Source organism: Bubalus kerabau, chromosome 18 (genome assembly GCF_029407905.1).
Source record: "Bubalus kerabau isolate K-KA32 ecotype Philippines breed swamp buffalo chromosome 18, PCC_UOA_SB_1v2, whole genome shotgun sequence".
Classification (NCBI taxonomy): domain Eukaryota; kingdom Metazoa; phylum Chordata; class Mammalia; order Artiodactyla; family Bovidae; genus Bubalus; species Bubalus kerabau.
The window spans coordinates 6,293,266-6,311,220 of NC_073641.1; the positions used below are offsets into that span (position 1 = coordinate 6,293,266).

The 17,955-nt window shown below is 51.8% G+C and overlaps 1 protein-coding gene across 1 annotated transcript in view; it reads left to right on the forward strand.

Annotated features, from left to right (window-relative positions):
- Nucleotides 1-17,955, forward strand: part of NEURL1B (neuralized E3 ubiquitin protein ligase 1B) — a 42,204-nt gene that overhangs the window by 11,485 nt on the left and 12,764 nt on the right. The window contains exon 2 of the mRNA XM_055554925.1: nucleotides 10,496-11,041. Within this exon, the coding sequence (XP_055410900.1) occupies nucleotides 10,496-11,041 (546 nt within the window). The remainder of the gene's footprint in view (nucleotides 1-10,495; nucleotides 11,042-17,955) is intronic.

Here is a 17,955-nt window from a genome sequence, read left to right on the forward strand (position 1 = left end):
CCAGGACTTGAATCTCATTCTTCAGAGAGATGGATCCTCGGGGATTCCTTCCTTGCTTCCAGCCCTTCAGAGGCCCCCAGGCTTCTTGAGGACCTTAACCTCCTCTGCTCAGCCTTTAAGGCCCTTTGTGATAGAGCCCTTGACTCCCTCTCCACCCTCCCTTCTGCCTTCTACACTCTGTTCCCTGCCCTTCCCCAAGGGCACTCAGCTTGTTCTCTCCTCCAGGCCTTTTTCTGTACTGTTCCCTCAGCCTGAAACACAGTTCCCTACCGTTTGTCACCCCCCAGAGTGGCCCCCTGAGAAGCTTGGCTGCAGCCCTCGGTGCTGACCCCCTCATGAAATCATGGTGTCTGTGTCCACCCCGCACTGGTCTCAGCTCTGCCTGTGAGTCGTCAGCGCGTGTGCGCCTGCAGCCAGCACAGCCCTGGCCTGGAGCAGATGCTTTGTAAATGTCAGATGCAGGAGGAAGTGATGTCCTCGAGAAAGAATGAGGGTGCATCCCCCCACCATCCTCCACAGCAGGGGGCCCTGACCCTGCGAGCCGGCGCTTCTGAAGTTGGAGTTTCCCGGGCCCCTTTATCAAGAAGAGACCTCAACCAAGGGGCCCACAAGAGGGTCAGAGCCAGCTTGGGAATCCCAACTCTGCTGACCAGACTTGGGGGTGGGGGGTGGGGATGACCTCACCCCCTGGGAACTCAGTGCATCAGAGCCCACTTGAGCCAAGAGGGCTGCCACTTAGACCTGGAAGGAGCAGCCTTTTCTCCCAACGAGCAGTGCCGCATGACCTCCAGCCCCGCTCCCGGGCCTCCTCGCTGCACTGTACTGACCGGACTCTGTTTGCAAAGAATAGGAGCGGGGAGGAGCCGGGTGGTGGTTCCCAGTGTGGGCTGGCCCCTTTCCACCCCCGAGTGCTGCCGACCAGGCCTCGGAAACAGAGAACAAAGTCCCATTAGGCTGGCGTCTGTCTCCTGGGTGCATGTCACTGCTCTTTTTGGCAGAGGTGAGGGAGGCGTGGTTGTTTTCTTTCTAACCCACTTTCAAACCCACCAATAGAAAAGGTGTTCTGTTGCTGAAGGAGACCGACATCCCTGCCCTGCTTTGGGTGACAGAAAGCCTGCCAATACCGGCCTTGCCTTTTCCTCTTTAGAGTGTGTGCACACGTGTGCACACACACACACATGCACCGTGCTGCTTCCTCCCACTGTCACTTGAACCAGAGACTTCTTACTGAAGGTCCACAGTCTGAGGTCAGATGTGTGTGGGTTCGGGAGCCCCGGACATTGTCCATCAAATTGTGTGAGTGGCGTGTGGGCGTGTCGCAGGGAGAGAGCCTGGCACAGCTTTCACCACCCTAGCAAGGCCCCGGCCATCTTGGAGGCGGGGGGCGGGGAGGGGCCCCTCCTGCCACTGCCCGGCTCTGCTGCCTCAGTCTCCTCATCTGGAAAGTGAAGGCAGTGCAGTCTCCCCCTGAAGGGTTGTAAGACTGTCAGCTCTACACACAGAGGGCCATGCGGGTGTGTACCCAGGGCTCAGTAAAAGCCTAGTTACATCCTCTGGGGAGAGGGAGGGGGCAGGATAGACTGTCCTCAGGGTTGGCAATTCCCTTTCCCGGTGGAGTGGAATCTGCTGAAAGTCTCAGCCAGAATGCCATCTGCTGAATGCCAGCACGCTGGAGGCCGTCAGCTCGGCATCCAGAGAAGCCAGAGCTGTGCTTCCTGCCATCCTCCTGGTGGTAAATGCCATCTCCTTGGACTCTTTTTAGATCAAAGGAAAGGCTGGGTTGGGGCGATGAGTGGCATCATTCAGAGGGTGGTACAGTGCACGTTTGGGATGCTGCTGGGGTGGCTTAAAAATAGGCCTCTGTCCTTGGACACAGGGAAAGTGACCCTGGGGTTTTCAAGAGGCCTTTCCTGGCCAAGGTTTCCAGCCCTCCAAGGGAGAAACATTGCAGGATGTATTCTCCAGACCCACAGACAGCCATCTCTGACCCAGGAGTAAACCTTTTCTCTGTAAAGGAACAACAAAAGGTAGCTAAAGGGAGGAAGCCAGGGTTAACTGAACAGCTACTATGTGCCACATGCCATGTCTGACTAGCTGGCCTCATTTGTCCTCACAGCAATCATGCAGGGTGGAGGTGACTCTTACCAGTTCTCTAGGTCCGGTTAGGGGCGCGGAGAAGGTAAGCATGTACCTCAAGATCACACAGCTGCAAAATGACAAAAATCAGAATTTGAACCCTTGTCTGTCTGACTCTAAGCCTGTGCTCTTTTTAACCACTTCTCAAATTGAGATTTAGGAGATAAAAGTGTGGGAGAGATGGCGTGAGGGGCTTGCCCAAGGGTCGGACCCCGATGTTGCCCATAAGGGAGGGAATGAATGTTCAGTGCACGTCCGTGGTGCGCTGGGACTCCCGCTGGGCGCTTTCTGTGTTTTCACCGCCCCTCCCTGAGCCTGGGCAGCCTGGGGGTGGGGGGAGGGAACAGGTCTGTGTTCACACACCGTCAACAGGTGGTGACTTGCCCAAAGGCCCTTCAGGCTAGTGAGCAGCAAAGCAGGGGCTCAAACCCAGAGCCATGAAGGCTGTTCTAAAGCACACGCGAGTAAACTGCAGAGCCACCCTGAAGGACAGGCTCAAGGAACAGCTCTGCTGTCCCCCTGCCTTCCGGAACAGCTAGCCCAAGGTTGGCAGTGCCAACACTCGTTTTTCCCAAACAGAGCCCCTTTCTCCTTAACTGCCACAGCCACTCACCCTCTAGCCCCCACATCTCTGCTCATACAATTTTTGTTTTTTTTTATTGGCTATACCCCATGGTGTGCAGAACTTCCCCCAACTGGGCATCGAAGCTGCGAGCCTTGCTGTGAAATGCAGAGTCTCAACCACTAGACCGCCAGGGAAGACCTCTGCTCCTACACTTTTGAGTTGGGGCATTGCTTCCGTGACTGGATGTTGGAAAGCCCCGCCCCTCTGTTCTTGGCAGGCTGGACCAGCCTTCGGTTAATTCTGAGGGGTGGGCCAGGACGGTGCCCTCCCTCCTACCCATAGGAAGGGACTGAGTGCAGAGATCTCCCCTTGGTTCCCATTGCAGAGAAGTCTCCTCCCCCTGCCTTGTTCTTGGAGTCCCAGGACCCAGTTCCTGGCCAGAGGGCAAGGGGGCTCACCGGCCAGAGGCAGCACCCCCATAAGTCCAGCTGGGACTCGGCCTTGCTTGGGGGGAAAGGTCTGGTCCCTGGCGTGGGCTGGGGCCCCTTCCTGGCAGAAGGTTTTCTCACCAGTGAGAAGGGGTCCATCTGAATCTGGTCCTGGTACCAGCAGCCAGGAAACTCTGTGCTCACAGACCCAGCCATTTGGGGGAACAGCTGAAGTGATCCCCAGGAGGGGAACAGTGGGGGGCCTTTTGGCTCTCAGTGGAATATTCTGCAGCCATGAAACAGCACAGTGAATGCTTGGGAGCCATGTGTGGAAAATGCTTTTTATGTAATGTTGAGTTAGAAAAGGCAGGAAGCAGAATTAACTGTGTTCTCTGATTGCAAGGAAATTAGAAAGGGTACTCAGTACTACTTCATGCTTAGTACTTCCACACTACAAATGGAAGAAAGTCAGGCAAGAGGAAAGAGCACTGGTTTGGGGTCAGACCGAGCTGGGTTCACATCTCAATGCTGCCCCTTAGATCTGCAGTAAGTGTTTTCTCCTGGAAAATGCAGATGAGAATCCTGTAGGTGAAGATTTGTTTTGAGAATTAACTACAACCATGTTATCAAAAGGCTTCCTTTGTAGCTCAGCTGGTAAAGGATTTTCCTGCAATGCAGGAGACCCAGATTCCATCCCTAGATCAGGAAGATCCCCTGGAGAAGGAAATGGCAACCCACTCCAGTATTCTTGCCTGGAGAATCCCATGGACAGAGGAGCCTGGCGGGCTACAGTCCATGGGGTCGCAAGAGTCGGACACGACTTAGCAACTAAACCACCATCACCATGTTATCAAAAGGTTTCCCAGGTGGCTCAGTGGTAAAGAATCCACCAGCCAATGCAGGAGACGTGGGTCCGATCCCTGGGTCTGAAAGATGCCCTGGAGAAAAAAATGGAAACCCACTCCAGTATTCTTGCCTGGAAAATCCCGTGGTCAGAGGAGCCTGACAGGCTACCTTTCATGGGGTCACAAAGAGTAGGATACGACTTAGCGACTAAACCACCACCGCCACCACGATAGCAGAAACATCCGGCTCCAGACATGGCGCATAGTGAGAGCAGAGCCAGTGATGCTCCTGTGGATGAGGGCCAGTCAGGGACGATGCAAAATGTATTATGAGTTAAGGTGAGAGTGTGGGGAGATGGGAATTTTTCTCCTTCTTCCCAAACTTTCTCTAGGATGGCTGCAGTGTTTATTGCTGTAACTTAATAAAGTTCAGGTTTTTTGTTGACATCCCCGGACGGGCCCCCTGGGGTCCATGCCGCAGTTTTCTGTTTCGTGGAGAAGCTGCTTCCCCTAAGCTGACGCGGGTGTACAATTTAAAGACAGCTTCATGTTGTTCCTTTAATTTAAGCAGTTTCAGTTTGTGTAAATAACACTTCCTCTTATAGACTTTTCCACTCTGGTTTTCTTTATCTCCCATCAGGACTCTGGCCTCAGAGGAGGGGGGAAAAATAGTGTTTATCCCTCACTCCCTGAAGGAAGCTGGATCTTATAATCAAAATTAAACAAATACGTAAACTTCCCTGGTTTCTTGGCTGCCTTTTATCCTAACATATAGCTGGTTTAGCAGGAAACTTCCCCTTATAGTAACAAAGCAGCATTTCTCCTGACTCCAGCATCCACTGAAATCACCAGGCCACTCTGAAGGGACATCTACTCAGAGTCCCCAAGCCAGTTTCCTTAAGAAACTCTGATGAAGAGATAAGGTCAGAAAAACAACAATGATGGGAGCTGAGATAAAAATCATCAAATAAGGGTGGCCTGTGGTCTTTGGTGCTTTTGATCTGCGGTCCTATTTAATGTTTCCTGGAGAGTCTGCCAGCCGCGGGGACCTTGGAGAGAGTCCGGTCTCTTGGACACTGGAGGACGCTGCCATCCAGAGTCAGGTGGCTGGCACAAGGCCGCAGTGGGCGTGGAGAACACAGGCTCTACCATCCTGGGCAGCCTCTCCTGACGGTTCACACTGGGCAGTATTTCTCCCAGCTGCTTGATTTTTGTCCCACGGGTGTTCCTGTCCAGCGGGCCCTTGCTTTCATCCTTGTGGTTCTGCAGATGGCCCACAGCCTGGCCCTGTGTGCACCCTCCTTGCGCCTCAGGGACCTTCCCTAACAGACAGTGCTGGCCTGCTCTACTGGAAGCCTGTGGCTCCCTCTGCCCATGCTGTGTACTCTGAGCCTCCCTGGCAGGCATTCAGGGCCTTCCCATCTGGTCCCCATGACGTTGACCGCACCCTCACCCCTCAGCCTTCACCCATGCAAAGCAGTGGCTGCCTAACCTCAGACGCTTTCTGCCACACCTTCCATAGGACTAAACCTTCCTTCCAGGTCTAGCTTGCCCAACCTCTGCCCCTACTGCCTGGAGTATTTCATCTCCTCCCTTAACACCTGGCTCTGCAGGCATTACCCCCTGCCCCCCAGCCCCTGGCTAAATCTGGGATCTCCAATGCCTAACATGGTCTCTATTGTTATTATTGGTCCCTAATGTTCATGTCTATTCACCTGTGTGTCTTCTCTTCCACGGAAAGACTCAGATCTCCACAAGGGCAGGATTGTGTCCTCACCTCTGCTCCCTCAGTGCTTCACTTCAGCAGATATATCCTCAGAAAAGATGGATAGATGGGTGGATGATGGATGGATGATGGGCAGATGGATGAATGAATGGATAGATGAATGCACTGATGGATGGTTGGATAGATGGATGGGAGGATGGTTAGATGGATGGATAGGAAGATGAACGATGGATGCATGGAAGGATGGATGGATAGGTAGATGGAAGATGATTGGATGGATGGATGGATGGATAGGTAGATGGAAGATGATTGGATGGATGGATAGGTAGATGGAAGATGATTGGATGGATGGATAGGTAGATGGAAGATGATTGGATGGATGGATGGACGCATGAACGCATGGATGGATAGGTGGGTGGATGGATGCATGAATAATGGAGTGAGCATCTTCCCTGCTGCCCTCATACACCTGTCCAATGCTTAGCAGACCCACCTAGGGGTACAAGGAATCAATAGTGGCTTCTTGCTTCCCTCTCTACATCAGGGATCTACAGCTCATTCTGTCTATCTTTTGTGGATTCCTAAAAGGCAGAGAGAATATGGTAAAATAGCTCAAAAGGCCGATGGAGGTCACACAAATGTGGCTTCAGTCACAGCTCTGCCTTTAGCTAAGCGCGCTGTGTGACTTTAGGCAAATAACTCAACCTCTCTGAAACTCCATGTCTTAATCTGCATAATGGGGTTAATGGTCGTCCTTACCCAAAGGGTTATTATAAAGATTAAATGAGGAAATGCATGGTAAGTAGCCAGGCCAAAGCTGGTATTCCATACAAGGTTATTGAATGCATGGTAACTGTCAGTCAGAACAGTTTTGTTTGCAAGTATCAAAAACCTAGCTCAACCTGGCTTATAAGCAAAAGAAGGTTCCCCTACCTGAAAAGTTTATAGTGATCTGATTGGCCAGGCTTGAGGCACACCCCAGTTTCTGAGTTGGGGTGAGATCAACCCACTAGTTGGAGAGAAGCTAGATCTCTCCTCCCTGTGGAGGAGGAGGGAGGGGCAGCATGTGCCCACAGGGCTGCCCTGCCATGAGCGCTGCAGAACCTGGACCTCTTTCATGATGGCCCAGGGCCTGTGGGAGGTGGTGCGTGGCCAGCACCCCCCCACCCCCGCCCAGGGCTCTCCTTACCCTCCTTGGGTGGGAGTGACCGCTGACATTCTGCCTCCCTGTGTCAGGGGTAGTCGGCCAGAAGAACCCAGGGAGGGGTTCCTGCCCAGGCCCTTAGTGACCCTGAGATTGGGCGGGTTCCTTCTCCCTCTGTGGACCCATTTTTTTCATCTGCAAAATGGACTTATTCAAGGAGATGCTCTCCAAAGTCTGCTCTAACTATAATAAAGGCAGCAGCTGGCATTTATCAAGTACCTGATGTGTGCCAGGCCTTTGCTGGGCACTGGAATCACAGATGAAATAGACACGCCCCTGCTTTCCAGGGTCCATGCTAGGTATGGCCCAGCCTTTCCTTGCCACTTCTGGTATCTGTCATAGAACCAAGACGCCTTTTTAAAAATTTTGTGTACTTTTAAAATATAGTTTAAGCTGTATTTATTGTATACAGCTTAAACATCCAAAGCAAATACGGTCATTCCTCAGTATCCTGGGGGCAGGAGGATTAGTTCCAGGACCCCCCACAGATACCCCAACTCTGATGCCCAAGTCACTTATGTAAAATGGTGTCGTATTTGCATATAACCTACACGCATCCTTCCTTATACTTTAAATCATCTCTAGATTACTTATAATACCTAATACAATGTAAATGCTATGTAAATAGTTGTAAATACAATGCAAATGCTATGTAAGTAGTTTCCGGTTCACAGCAAATTCAAGTTTTGATTTTTGGAATTTTCTGGAATCTGTTTCCCCTGAATATTTTCAATCCGTGGTTGGTTGACTTCAGTGACACAGAGCCGGAAAACACAGAGGGCAGACTGTGTGTTGAATGTTTTTTATTTCTCTCATGAAAAACTAAAACCTCCAAATCTCTACTACCTTCAAAACATATCCAGAATCAGACCCCTTCTCACCACCTTTACTCACAGCTCCCCGCCCCAAATTTGAGGCACCATCATCTCCACCCTGGAGGAATCCCTCAGCCTTGTCCTAGCCCCTAGCTTCCTTGCCCAGACTCCACCCCACCCTCCCGCCGCCCACCAACAGTCTACTCTCCACCCTGTGGCCTGAACTTTACTACCATTTCTTTGCTCTGCGGCTGCTGCTAAGTCACTTCAGTCGTGTCCGACCCTGTGCAACCCCATAGACGGCAGCCCACCAGGCTCCCCCATGGCTGGGATTCTCCTGGCAAGAACACTGGAGTGGGTTGCCATTTCCTTCTCTACTGCATGAAAGTGAAAAGTGAAAGTGAAGTTGCTTAGTCGAGTCGGACTCCTAGCAACCCAATGGACTGCAGCCTACCAGGCTCCTCCGTCCATGGGATTTTCCAGGCAAGAGCACTGGAGTGGGGTGCCATGCTCTAAATCGCCAATAATGTCCCATCTCAGAGTGAAATGGTGAAAGAAAAAACAGACCACAACCAGAGGGTCTCTCCCAGCCCACCCCCCACTCCCCACCATTGCAGCTCTGCTGGAATTTCCAGCTCTGGTCACTTCCTTCCACACCAAACCCACTGACACCATTCCACCCACACGAGCACATTCCCACCTCAGGGCCTTGACTTGGTGTTACCCCTGCCTGGAATGCTCTTCCCCCAAATACCTTCACCTTTGGGTCTGCTCAAGTCACTCATCAGAAGGACTTCCATGGTGATCCAGTGGTTAAAACTCCACACTTCCATTGCAGGGGCACGGGTCCCACCCCAGGTCAGGAAAGTGGGATCCCACATGCTGCAAGGTATGACCGAAAAAGTAGAAACAAAGTCACTTATCAGAGAGGCCCTCCCTGAAAACTCCTGTCTGGCATAGCACTGCTTTCTTCCCCCTCCTTTGACTGCCTCCCATCAGGTATGATTTGTTTATTGTCTTACTTTGCCCACTGGAACCACAGCGCCGTCCAAGTGGGAACCGTATCAGTCTTGGTGACAGCTGCGTTTCCAGTGCCAACATGGCACCTGGCACTTCCTGGGTGCTCGCTAAACACCTGCTGAGTGGTGCCCAACATGGCACCTGGCACTTCCTGGGTGCTCGCTAAACACCTGCCGAGTGGATGAATGACTGAAGCCTCAAGGGTTATTTTTCCTTATTTCCTCTTGGCTTTCCTGCTTGTTATTTGTCTTCCGTGGGTCGGTGGCTTGCGTCTGCAGCAGGGCCTCCAGCAGGAACCCCTGCCTCGGTGACCGGGGCCTCCGTCCCCCCAAGCCTGGGGGCCGTGGCGTGCCTGCATTCTCATTGCCTGTCCCTCTTCATTTTCTCCTGTCCTCACTCCCCAGAACCTCTGTGTTAGTGGAGCCCGAGGGCTGGTGTGGGAAGAGTGATCCTGGAGTGGGCTCTCATTCCCCATGGTCGCCATTCTGCAGACCATTGTGTGCCAGGGGCTGCCTGTGCGTTGTGAGCCTTCGCCTTGAAAATTGTTCTCAGCTGCTGTTGTGAGCGAGCACCAGAGACTTGTGCAGTTATCGCCCACCTGGCTACCTCCCAGGCTACCGGAGCCTCCCAGGAGCTGCCCCCACCTCCAGACCGGGTCAGCCCGGTTTGTGGCCAGCGACCAGATCCTTTGTAAGGAGACTGTCCCAAGTTTCTCCAGGGCCTTCAGGGCACAATCCCCATAGAAATGAATTATGAAAGGTGTATGTTCTAGAAAAGCCAGCCTTGCTTATAAAGAATGCCTTCCTCTTCTGTGGGTAAAGGGGAGGAGAAGTCAGAATTCTGGCTCGGGTGTCCTTTGGAACTCAGTATTATACTCGTGTTATTAGTTGCCTATTAAACACATGCTTTGTGCCAGGCCGTCTTCTAGGAACTCACCCACATGATCTTTTAGCAGCTGTGTGAGTTAAGCTGATGTTCCCATTTTACGGGCAAGGAAACACGCTAGAGAGATTGGGTCTGCTGTGTGTCGCACAACCAGAAAGTGCCAGAGAACTGAGATTCCAGGCTGTACTGGGGATCCCAAGAGGGCCCCCAAGTTGCCTTTTTAATAAAAATTACACAGAGAAAAGCAGCCAAACACCTTCCACTACTCCTCAAGAATCCAAGGCTGCCGTAGCCTTGAGAGGGACTTTGCAATCCAGAAGTGGCTTTTGGAGGAAGCCTCTCGAAGTGGCTTCCCTAGTGGCTCAGCTGGTAAAGAATCCACCTGCAATATGGGAGACCTGGGTTCAATCCCTGGGTTGGGAAAATTCCCTGGAGAAGGGAACAGTTACCCACTCCATATTCTGGCCTGGCGAATTCCATGGACTGTATAGTCCATGGGGTCCCAAAGAGTCCGGCACGACTGAGCAACTTTCACACTCTTTCTAGATGTGGAGGGTTTTGATGGAGACAGAAAAGTCAGTTGGCCCCACGCTGGCTGTCGTGACAAGCTCACTGGTTTGGCCTGTCTGCGAGTGAAACGGCTCTGAACAGTGCTTCACTGGACGGACACAGACAGGCTAACCCTTGCTCTTCGCTCATCTGTGAAGTGGGCAGAGTGAGTTTGCTGTAGCAGTCTTGGGCAGTTTGGAGTGACTGAAACTTGCAATTACAGGTCAAACTAAGATGGAATTTAAAAACGACATGATTAAAGACAAATCGGGGCCACAATGTCGCCAGGGGGCCTAACCCTCCTGTTTGTCTCTTCCCGCAGAGTCCAGCCCGCCGGCGCGCCTCCTGGCCACCCGGCCTTGCTGCGGCCCCGGCCCGGAGCGGCGCCCGGTGCTGGGCGAAGCGCCGCGCTTCCACGCGCAGGCCAAGGGCAAGAACGTGCGGCTAGACGGCCACTCGCGCCGAGCCACGCGGCGCAACAGCTTCTGCAACGGGGTCACGTTCACGCAGCGGCCCATCCGGCTGTACGAGCAGGTGCGGCTGCGCCTGGTGGCCGTGCGCCCGGGCTGGAGCGGGGCGCTGCGCTTCGGCTTCACAGCACACGACCCGTCGCTCATGAGTGCCCAGGACATCCCCAAGTACGCCTGTCCCGACCTGGTCACGCGGCCCGGCTACTGGGCCAAGGCGCTGCCGGAGAACCTGGCGCTGCGTGACACGGTGCTGGCCTACTGGGCGGACCGCCACGGCCGTGTCTTCTACAGCGTCAACGACGGCGAGCCCGTGCTCTTCCACTGCGGCGTGGCGGTGGGCGGCCCGCTCTGGGCGCTCATCGACGTCTACGGCATCACCGACGAGGTGCAGCTCCTCGGTAGGTCGTGGTCCCCACTGGAAGGGAGATAGGGTGGCCCCACCGGGACCAGGTGCGCATGAGGGTGTGTTTCTTTAACATTCACGAATACCCAGGGCTCCCTTTGCCAGGCGTCTTCTAAGCAGTTTACACATTTCCATTCATTTATCTTTGGCAACAACCCACCATCGCCGTTTTACCGATGAGAAGACTGAGGCCCGGAGTGATTAAACGCTTTGCCTTGCAAAACCTGGATGGGAATCCACACGGGTGTGGCCCAGAGTCCACGGTCAGGTCCAGGCCCCTCCACTTGCTCCTTCACTCGCTGTGTCCTCACTTGCTCACTCGTTCTTTCATCCGTTCCTGGGTGTGTTCCTTCACTCCCTTGTTCACTTGCTCATTCATTCATTCATGCAAGCTTTTATTCTTTTGCTCACTCATTCATATATTCACTCATTCACATATCTGTTTATGCATTTGCTCATTCATTCACTCACAATCCACGTCCTCACTCAGCAATCAAACCCATGACCTAATCTTCTAGTCCCTACACTGCCCAGGCAGTGGACAGTAGGTATCATATCAAGGTCCATGGTTAAAGGGCTCAGGGTCCACTGGGGATGCAGGCAGGTAAGTGTGGCCCTGGCTCCAACAAAGGAGGAGTGACTAATGCTGAAGTCCTGGTGGTGAGAACTCACGGGATACAAGTCTGTTGCTCTTAAGACCCTATTTCTCTCTCTTTTCAAAGTTCTTTAAAAATTGAGGTAAAATTCCCTTAACACAAAAGTAAAGTGTCCAGTTTTGTGGCATTCATCATACAGTTTTGGCAACCATCACCTCTGTTTAGTTCCAAAACATTTTCATCACTGCAAAGAGAAATCCACACCCATTAAGCTGCCACTCCCATCCTCCCCCCAGCTCTTGGCCTGCTTTCTCTTTGTGGCATTAGCTCTCGAACTCCGGTTGCACGTGAGCAGCCCAGCCTCCACTTCTGGGGGAGAAAAAGGAGAGCAGGTTTCTCAGGGGACACAGCCCTGTATGTATTTACCTGCAATGAATGCACAGATCTAAAGTTTGAGTTTTGATGGAGTTATACACTGTATACCATAAGCCAAGTTGCTGCCTGCCCCTTTAAGGCAGCCCCCTCCCCACCAGGGCAGCCACTGTTCCGATTTTTCACCATAGACTATTGCACCACTACCTGAACATCACATAAATGGAACCATGCAGTATATGCATTAGTGTCTGGCCCCTTAATCTCAGCACAAGATCTTTGAGATTCATCCATGTTGTTACTGTATCAGAAATGTGTTCCTTTTTCATTGCCCAGGAGTATGCCTTGATTTGGATGGAGTACAGTTTGTATATCTGAATGTCTGGGCGGTTTCTGGTCTTTCAGCCCTGCATCTTGAGGGAAAACCCTGGCCCTGGGCTCCTTGCTGCCCCCGCCACTGCCCACACCACCACTGGGCAGGGAGGGGAGATGCATGCATTCGGGCCCCCAACTCCCCAGAAGAAGAAAGGCAGCAGCACTGAGCAGCTAGGAGCAGAGGGGTGGGAGTCACGTGGATCTCTGCTCCACCCCTGGCTCTCCACTTGCCAGCTGTGTGGCCTTGGCCAGGTGACCAAACCTCTCTGTGCCTCGGTTTCTTCATCTGTAAAATGAGTTCATGATAGTACCTACCTCATGGGAGTGTTGGCACGGGACATGAGATGGTGTATGAAAGGGACACCGCATGACGCCTGGCACATGGAAGGTGCTCAAGAAGTAATAGCTAAGAAATGAGAGTCTCTGCCCATCTGCACAGGCGCTGAGGCACATGTCTGAAATCCAGGCTTAGGCAGACCAAAGTATAAATAGCTACCTATCCTCCAAGCTGGGGCCTTACTCGCGCATTTTAACCATGTTCCCCCATGCTCTTTTCCATGGAAGGTTCTGGTTTTTTACCCTCAGGAAATGCAGGTTTCTAAAAACCTCCTCTAGACCCCCTGTCTAGACCCCGCTCTAGACCACTCTTTTTTGAAGCTCTTTATTCCTATGGAGCTGGGAAACAATCGGGCCTCATTCACCTGCTCCTTCAGACAGCCCAAGTCTCGGTACCAGCCGAGAAATCATAGCCACTCCATAATCAGCACAAGTGGATTAGGATTTTTTTTAAAAAATACAAATTGGAAGCAGCCTCTACTGATGACTTAATGAACTGAACAGACCTGTGAGGAGTCATGGACTCTCACCTCCCTGCCTTTACCGAGCCTCTCCAGCACCTCACGCCCCTGGAGGAAAGGAGAGGGCCCGTGGAGCACCAGCATCAGGGGGCAGATGGGAGCCTCCGTTTTCTAATCTGCCAGTGGTGCCCGTGATGGAGGGCTGATGCAGGGCACCCAGCACTGGTGTCATGGGACAATGTTCACAATGACATGCGGAAGGGAAGATGAGATCGGAAAGAATGCCATCCACGGGGGAAAGGAGCATAGGTGAATCTCACTTCCTTCTTTACACCTCTCTGAGTTATCTTTTTAATATATATGGAAAGGGCTGATATTGCTTTTACAAGCAGAAAGGGCAATAAAGTTATTTTCCTTTCTGAAGGTTATATGAGGTAATGGAGAACTTACTGACATGTGATCGAGGCTCAATAAATGTTTTCTGTCCAGGGAAAGAGCAAATTGACATTGGTTATATCAGGGTGAAGGGGTTATGGGTGGTTTTTTTTTTCCTTTTTTTCCCTCTCCCAAGTTATCAACAATGATTTATAATCAGAAAAAAAAAAAGAAAAGTTATAATAAAAATAAGGAAGCAAAGTAGTCATGATTCTGTATGGTTTGAGTCCAGGCAGTAGGTACTCTGCTGTTGCCAGCACAGCATCAGAACCACAGAAATCCCACCATAAGTGGGGTCCCTCCCTCCCAATTCCTGGAAGAACTGGGCTTCTGAGGGTGGTGTCCACTGTACTGCCTGGATAAAGAAAAGGAGGCTCTGGCCTCCTTTTTCTCACAAGGAACAAGAAGGTTAACACAGTTCCTCTAGAGTCTTAGCTGTGAGACTCCAGAATAAGGACCCCTCATCCCCACCTCAGGCAGCGCTAGTAGTGAAGAATCTGCCTGCAATGCAGGAGACACAGGTTCAAACCCCAGGCCCAGAGATCCCATGGGGAGGGAAGGGGCAACCCACTTCAGTCTTCTTTCAGGGGCAATCCCATAAACAGAGGAGCCTGGCGGGGTCCGTGTGGTCCGTGGCGGGGTCCATGTGTCCGTGGGGTCACAAAGAGTCAGACATGACTCAAGTGTAGGACCGTCCATCTGTCCCTCCCTCACCTCTCGGGTCCCACTGGATAGAGCCTCAATGCCAACAAGCTACAGCAGCCTCTGGGTAAGGCTGTCAGGTTTAGGATGCCCAGTTACACTTGAATTTCAGAAAAACGATGAATAATTTCCTGAAGTATATCCCATGCAATATTTGGGGCATACTTAGAATTTGGTTTTTTAATTTTTATTTTGTATTGGAGTATAGTTGATTTACAACAAGTGTACAGCAAAGTGATTCAGTTATACATATATCCATCCTTTTTCAGATTCTTTCCCCATATAGTTTATTACAGAAAACTCGGTAGAGAAGAATTTGTTGTTTATCTGAAATTCAAATGTAACTTTGCTTCCTATACTTTATCTGGCAGCCCTCACCTGGGAAGTGTCCTTCTCATCTAATGGAATGGGGGTGCACTGTATTCACCCTGGATCTTGAGCCAAAATTTAGTCTCAGGAATAAAAAGGGATCCATAGTCCTTGCCTGCTTCTTTCACATGCTGGAATTGTGCTTTCAGCCCAGCCTCCTGCACGGGGGTCCAACTGCAGCAGAGAGCACCACCTCTCTGTGGCCGGACCCTGGGGTACCCCCTCTTGTGACGTTCAGTCTTTCCTCAAGACAGGGTGACTTAGCCCCTTTTTATTTATTTTTATAGTTCCACTATATATTACAATTATTTTTTAGGTAGATAAATTAAGATTTTTAGTTGGAATTTCTGTATAAAGCTCTCAAAAATTAATAGAATGAATATACAGAAAAGTAGAAGGGTATAGTAGACCTGAAAAGCACCATGAACCAATTCAACATAATTAGGATTTATACATTTTTCACACAACAGTAGGATACAAATTCTATTCAGGTTCCCATAGACTGTAAACTAGGAGACATTGGACAAAAAGTACAATAATTTCATGGTCTAAAAGTACTGAAATCATAGCGTCTGTTCTCTCATCACTGTGGATTTATGTTAGAAAGACTTCCTTGATGGCTCAGTGGGTAAAGAATCCACCTGCAATGCAGGAGACACAGGAGACATGAGTTTGATCCCTGGGTCAGGAAGATCCCCTGGCAGAGGAAATAACTTAGGCCCTTCTAGATAAACAATTGAGGGCTTGGAGAAGGGAAGTATATTGGTTTGAGAGTGACAGAACCAGGATTAGAGGCCAGATGCATCTCCCTTTAGTTTGGTGGGTCTCAGCCTTGGCTGCACATTGAGGTCACCTGTGGGGGTGGGGGGTGGGGGGAATCATGGCTCTCAAAACTCCACTTCCCAGGCTGCACCCAGGCCAATTAGATCAGAACCTACGGGTTGGCTCCGGGCATCCAGGTTTCTTATGGCTCCTGGGGTGATCCCCAGGTGCAGCCAGGACTGTGATCACAATGATCCTCTCTGCACGAGCTCCTGTTCCTCCTCCCTTTCTGGTACCGAGCTGAGTTCCTCAGACCTCTAGTTCAGGGCATGGCAGCATCACACAAGCTCCTTCTCTTGTTTTGACTTTTCTGCTTCATCTCCAGTCCTGACTCCCACTCACGCTTTCCCCTGCCCAGATAAGCACCACTCTTGATGTTTGGCATAAGTCCTTGAGCATGTATTTTTTTAAAATACATAGAGCTATTTTGTATGTTTAGCATGCATAGGTGGATGGTATCATGCTAAAGATCTTACTCTGTTTTCCTTTTTTCACTTGCCCCATTTTAAGATTTATCAGTGTCTGTCTGGTTCCATGTTTCCTAACTGATAGATACCTGGGTTGCCCCCGTGCAGACAGCATTACTGGATACAATCTTCCCCAGGGCTGCCCTGTGGCTGCTGGGGTTACATTCTCTGGGGCACTGATCAGGATGGGCTTAATGGAGCCTGGAGTGGTTCATCCCGAGAGCCTGTGATTTCCCTGGATGTTCCTCTGGACCAAAGAGAAAGAGCAAATTACTTTCTGCTGAGTTGAGCAGGGACCCAGGAGAGGAAGGTTCAGCCAAGTCATACACACCTGTCCCCCCCCTCCTGGCCCCTTTTTCTCTGAAGAAGCGCTTTCCCCGAGCTCTGGAGTGGAGGCCTCATGCTGTCCTGAGGCAGCCCTGTCCCTCTTCCGGGCAGCTCGGGAACGGGCCACGTCAGGGCCGCTGCCCAGTGGCAGAATGCTGGTCAGACTGAACATGGGACACCAGCCCAAGCCATGGCATCACAGACTGTGCTTCAGAAACCTTTGCTTTTAAGACATGGAAACTGGTTCAAGCTCACTCAAGCAAAAATAAAGGGAATTAATGTCTCATGGACTGCAAATTCTAGGAAGCAGCTGCTTGTTAGCCTGGCTCAATGCAGGGGCCCAAGGAATAGCACCCAGAACATTGGCCTGCCTCTACCCCTTTTCCTGACTTTGTGTCATCCTCCAGCAGGCTTTCCCTTTGGGGTGGGGGCAAGGCCACCAGTATCTCCAGTTCCATGTCTCGTGAACTTAAGTCTAGCAGGAAATCTGCTGCTATCTCAATATCTGGACTCACTGATCTCCGTGGCCAGAGGGATGAGCTAGAAGGACTGGCCAAGTTAAGGCTCCCTGCTCAAGGTACTGAGTGGAAACGGAGCGGGGAGAAGTTCCCTCTAAAGAAAAGCTGGTGCTGAGACCGGAAGAAGCAAGGACTGGATGCCAGAAGCCAGTAACAGCAGCTCTCCAAAGGCTTTATAAGAGTCATTCACCGACCTTGAAAGCCTTGAGCCCTTCTGTTAACTTACTGGACCTACTCAGCCCAGGCAGCATGCTGAGGGCTTTACCTGGTGATGTCCTCCAGTCCTCACAAGAACCCCATGAGACAGGAAACAGTTTTGTCCCCATCCACACACCCAGCATGGATGGATAACTTGGCCAAGGTCACCTAATGGTTGGTGGTTCCAGAGTCAGTATCTGTTCATTAGGGTTATGAACAAATTATGTGATAAAGACAAACTTGTCGATCTAAATCATGACCTGCTGGTCTGAGTGCATCACTCCATGCTGCAGATGAGGAAACTGAGGCCCAGAGAGGGGTAGGGACCTGCCACCTCACCAGTGGCTGTGGGGGGTGATAGGGTGTGGCCAGGGACTCAGAGAGGTGCCTTGGTGTGAGACCTGTGAGCACCAGCATCAGGCTGGCGGTAGTGGCTGCCGCTGGCTTCATCCGGAGCCTGATGGGGACCCACTCAGAGCAATGGGCTTGGGTAGTTACTGTTTCCTTTACAAACAGCCCAGCCCAGCGCCCAGCCCCGCCCCCACAGTCAGGCCTCCGCCTGGCAGGCTGGCCTGAAGGCTTCTTTCCCCTTCAGGAGTGGGATCGCCGCTCTGTGGCTATGTCCTACTAGGGGCCCTGAAGGCCCACTGTGGGCCGGGTGCAGCGCGAGGCACATGGTTACTCTTTCTACAGCTCTGCCATCCGTCCTCCCCACAGGCCTGGGAGGCGGGGGGTGGGGCTCCCCACACTGCAAGGGGAAACTGAGGCCACAGCCAGCACTGCCAGGGACCAGCCGAGGTCTGTCTGTCGACCTGTCCAGCCGCCTTTGGTCAGCAGCTAGGCGGCATGCAGAAAAGCGCAGGCTCAGTGCCCGACATCCTCACTCCGTCTCAGTCCCCAGCCCCTGCCTGCTGCCTGCCCTCCTGTGCCC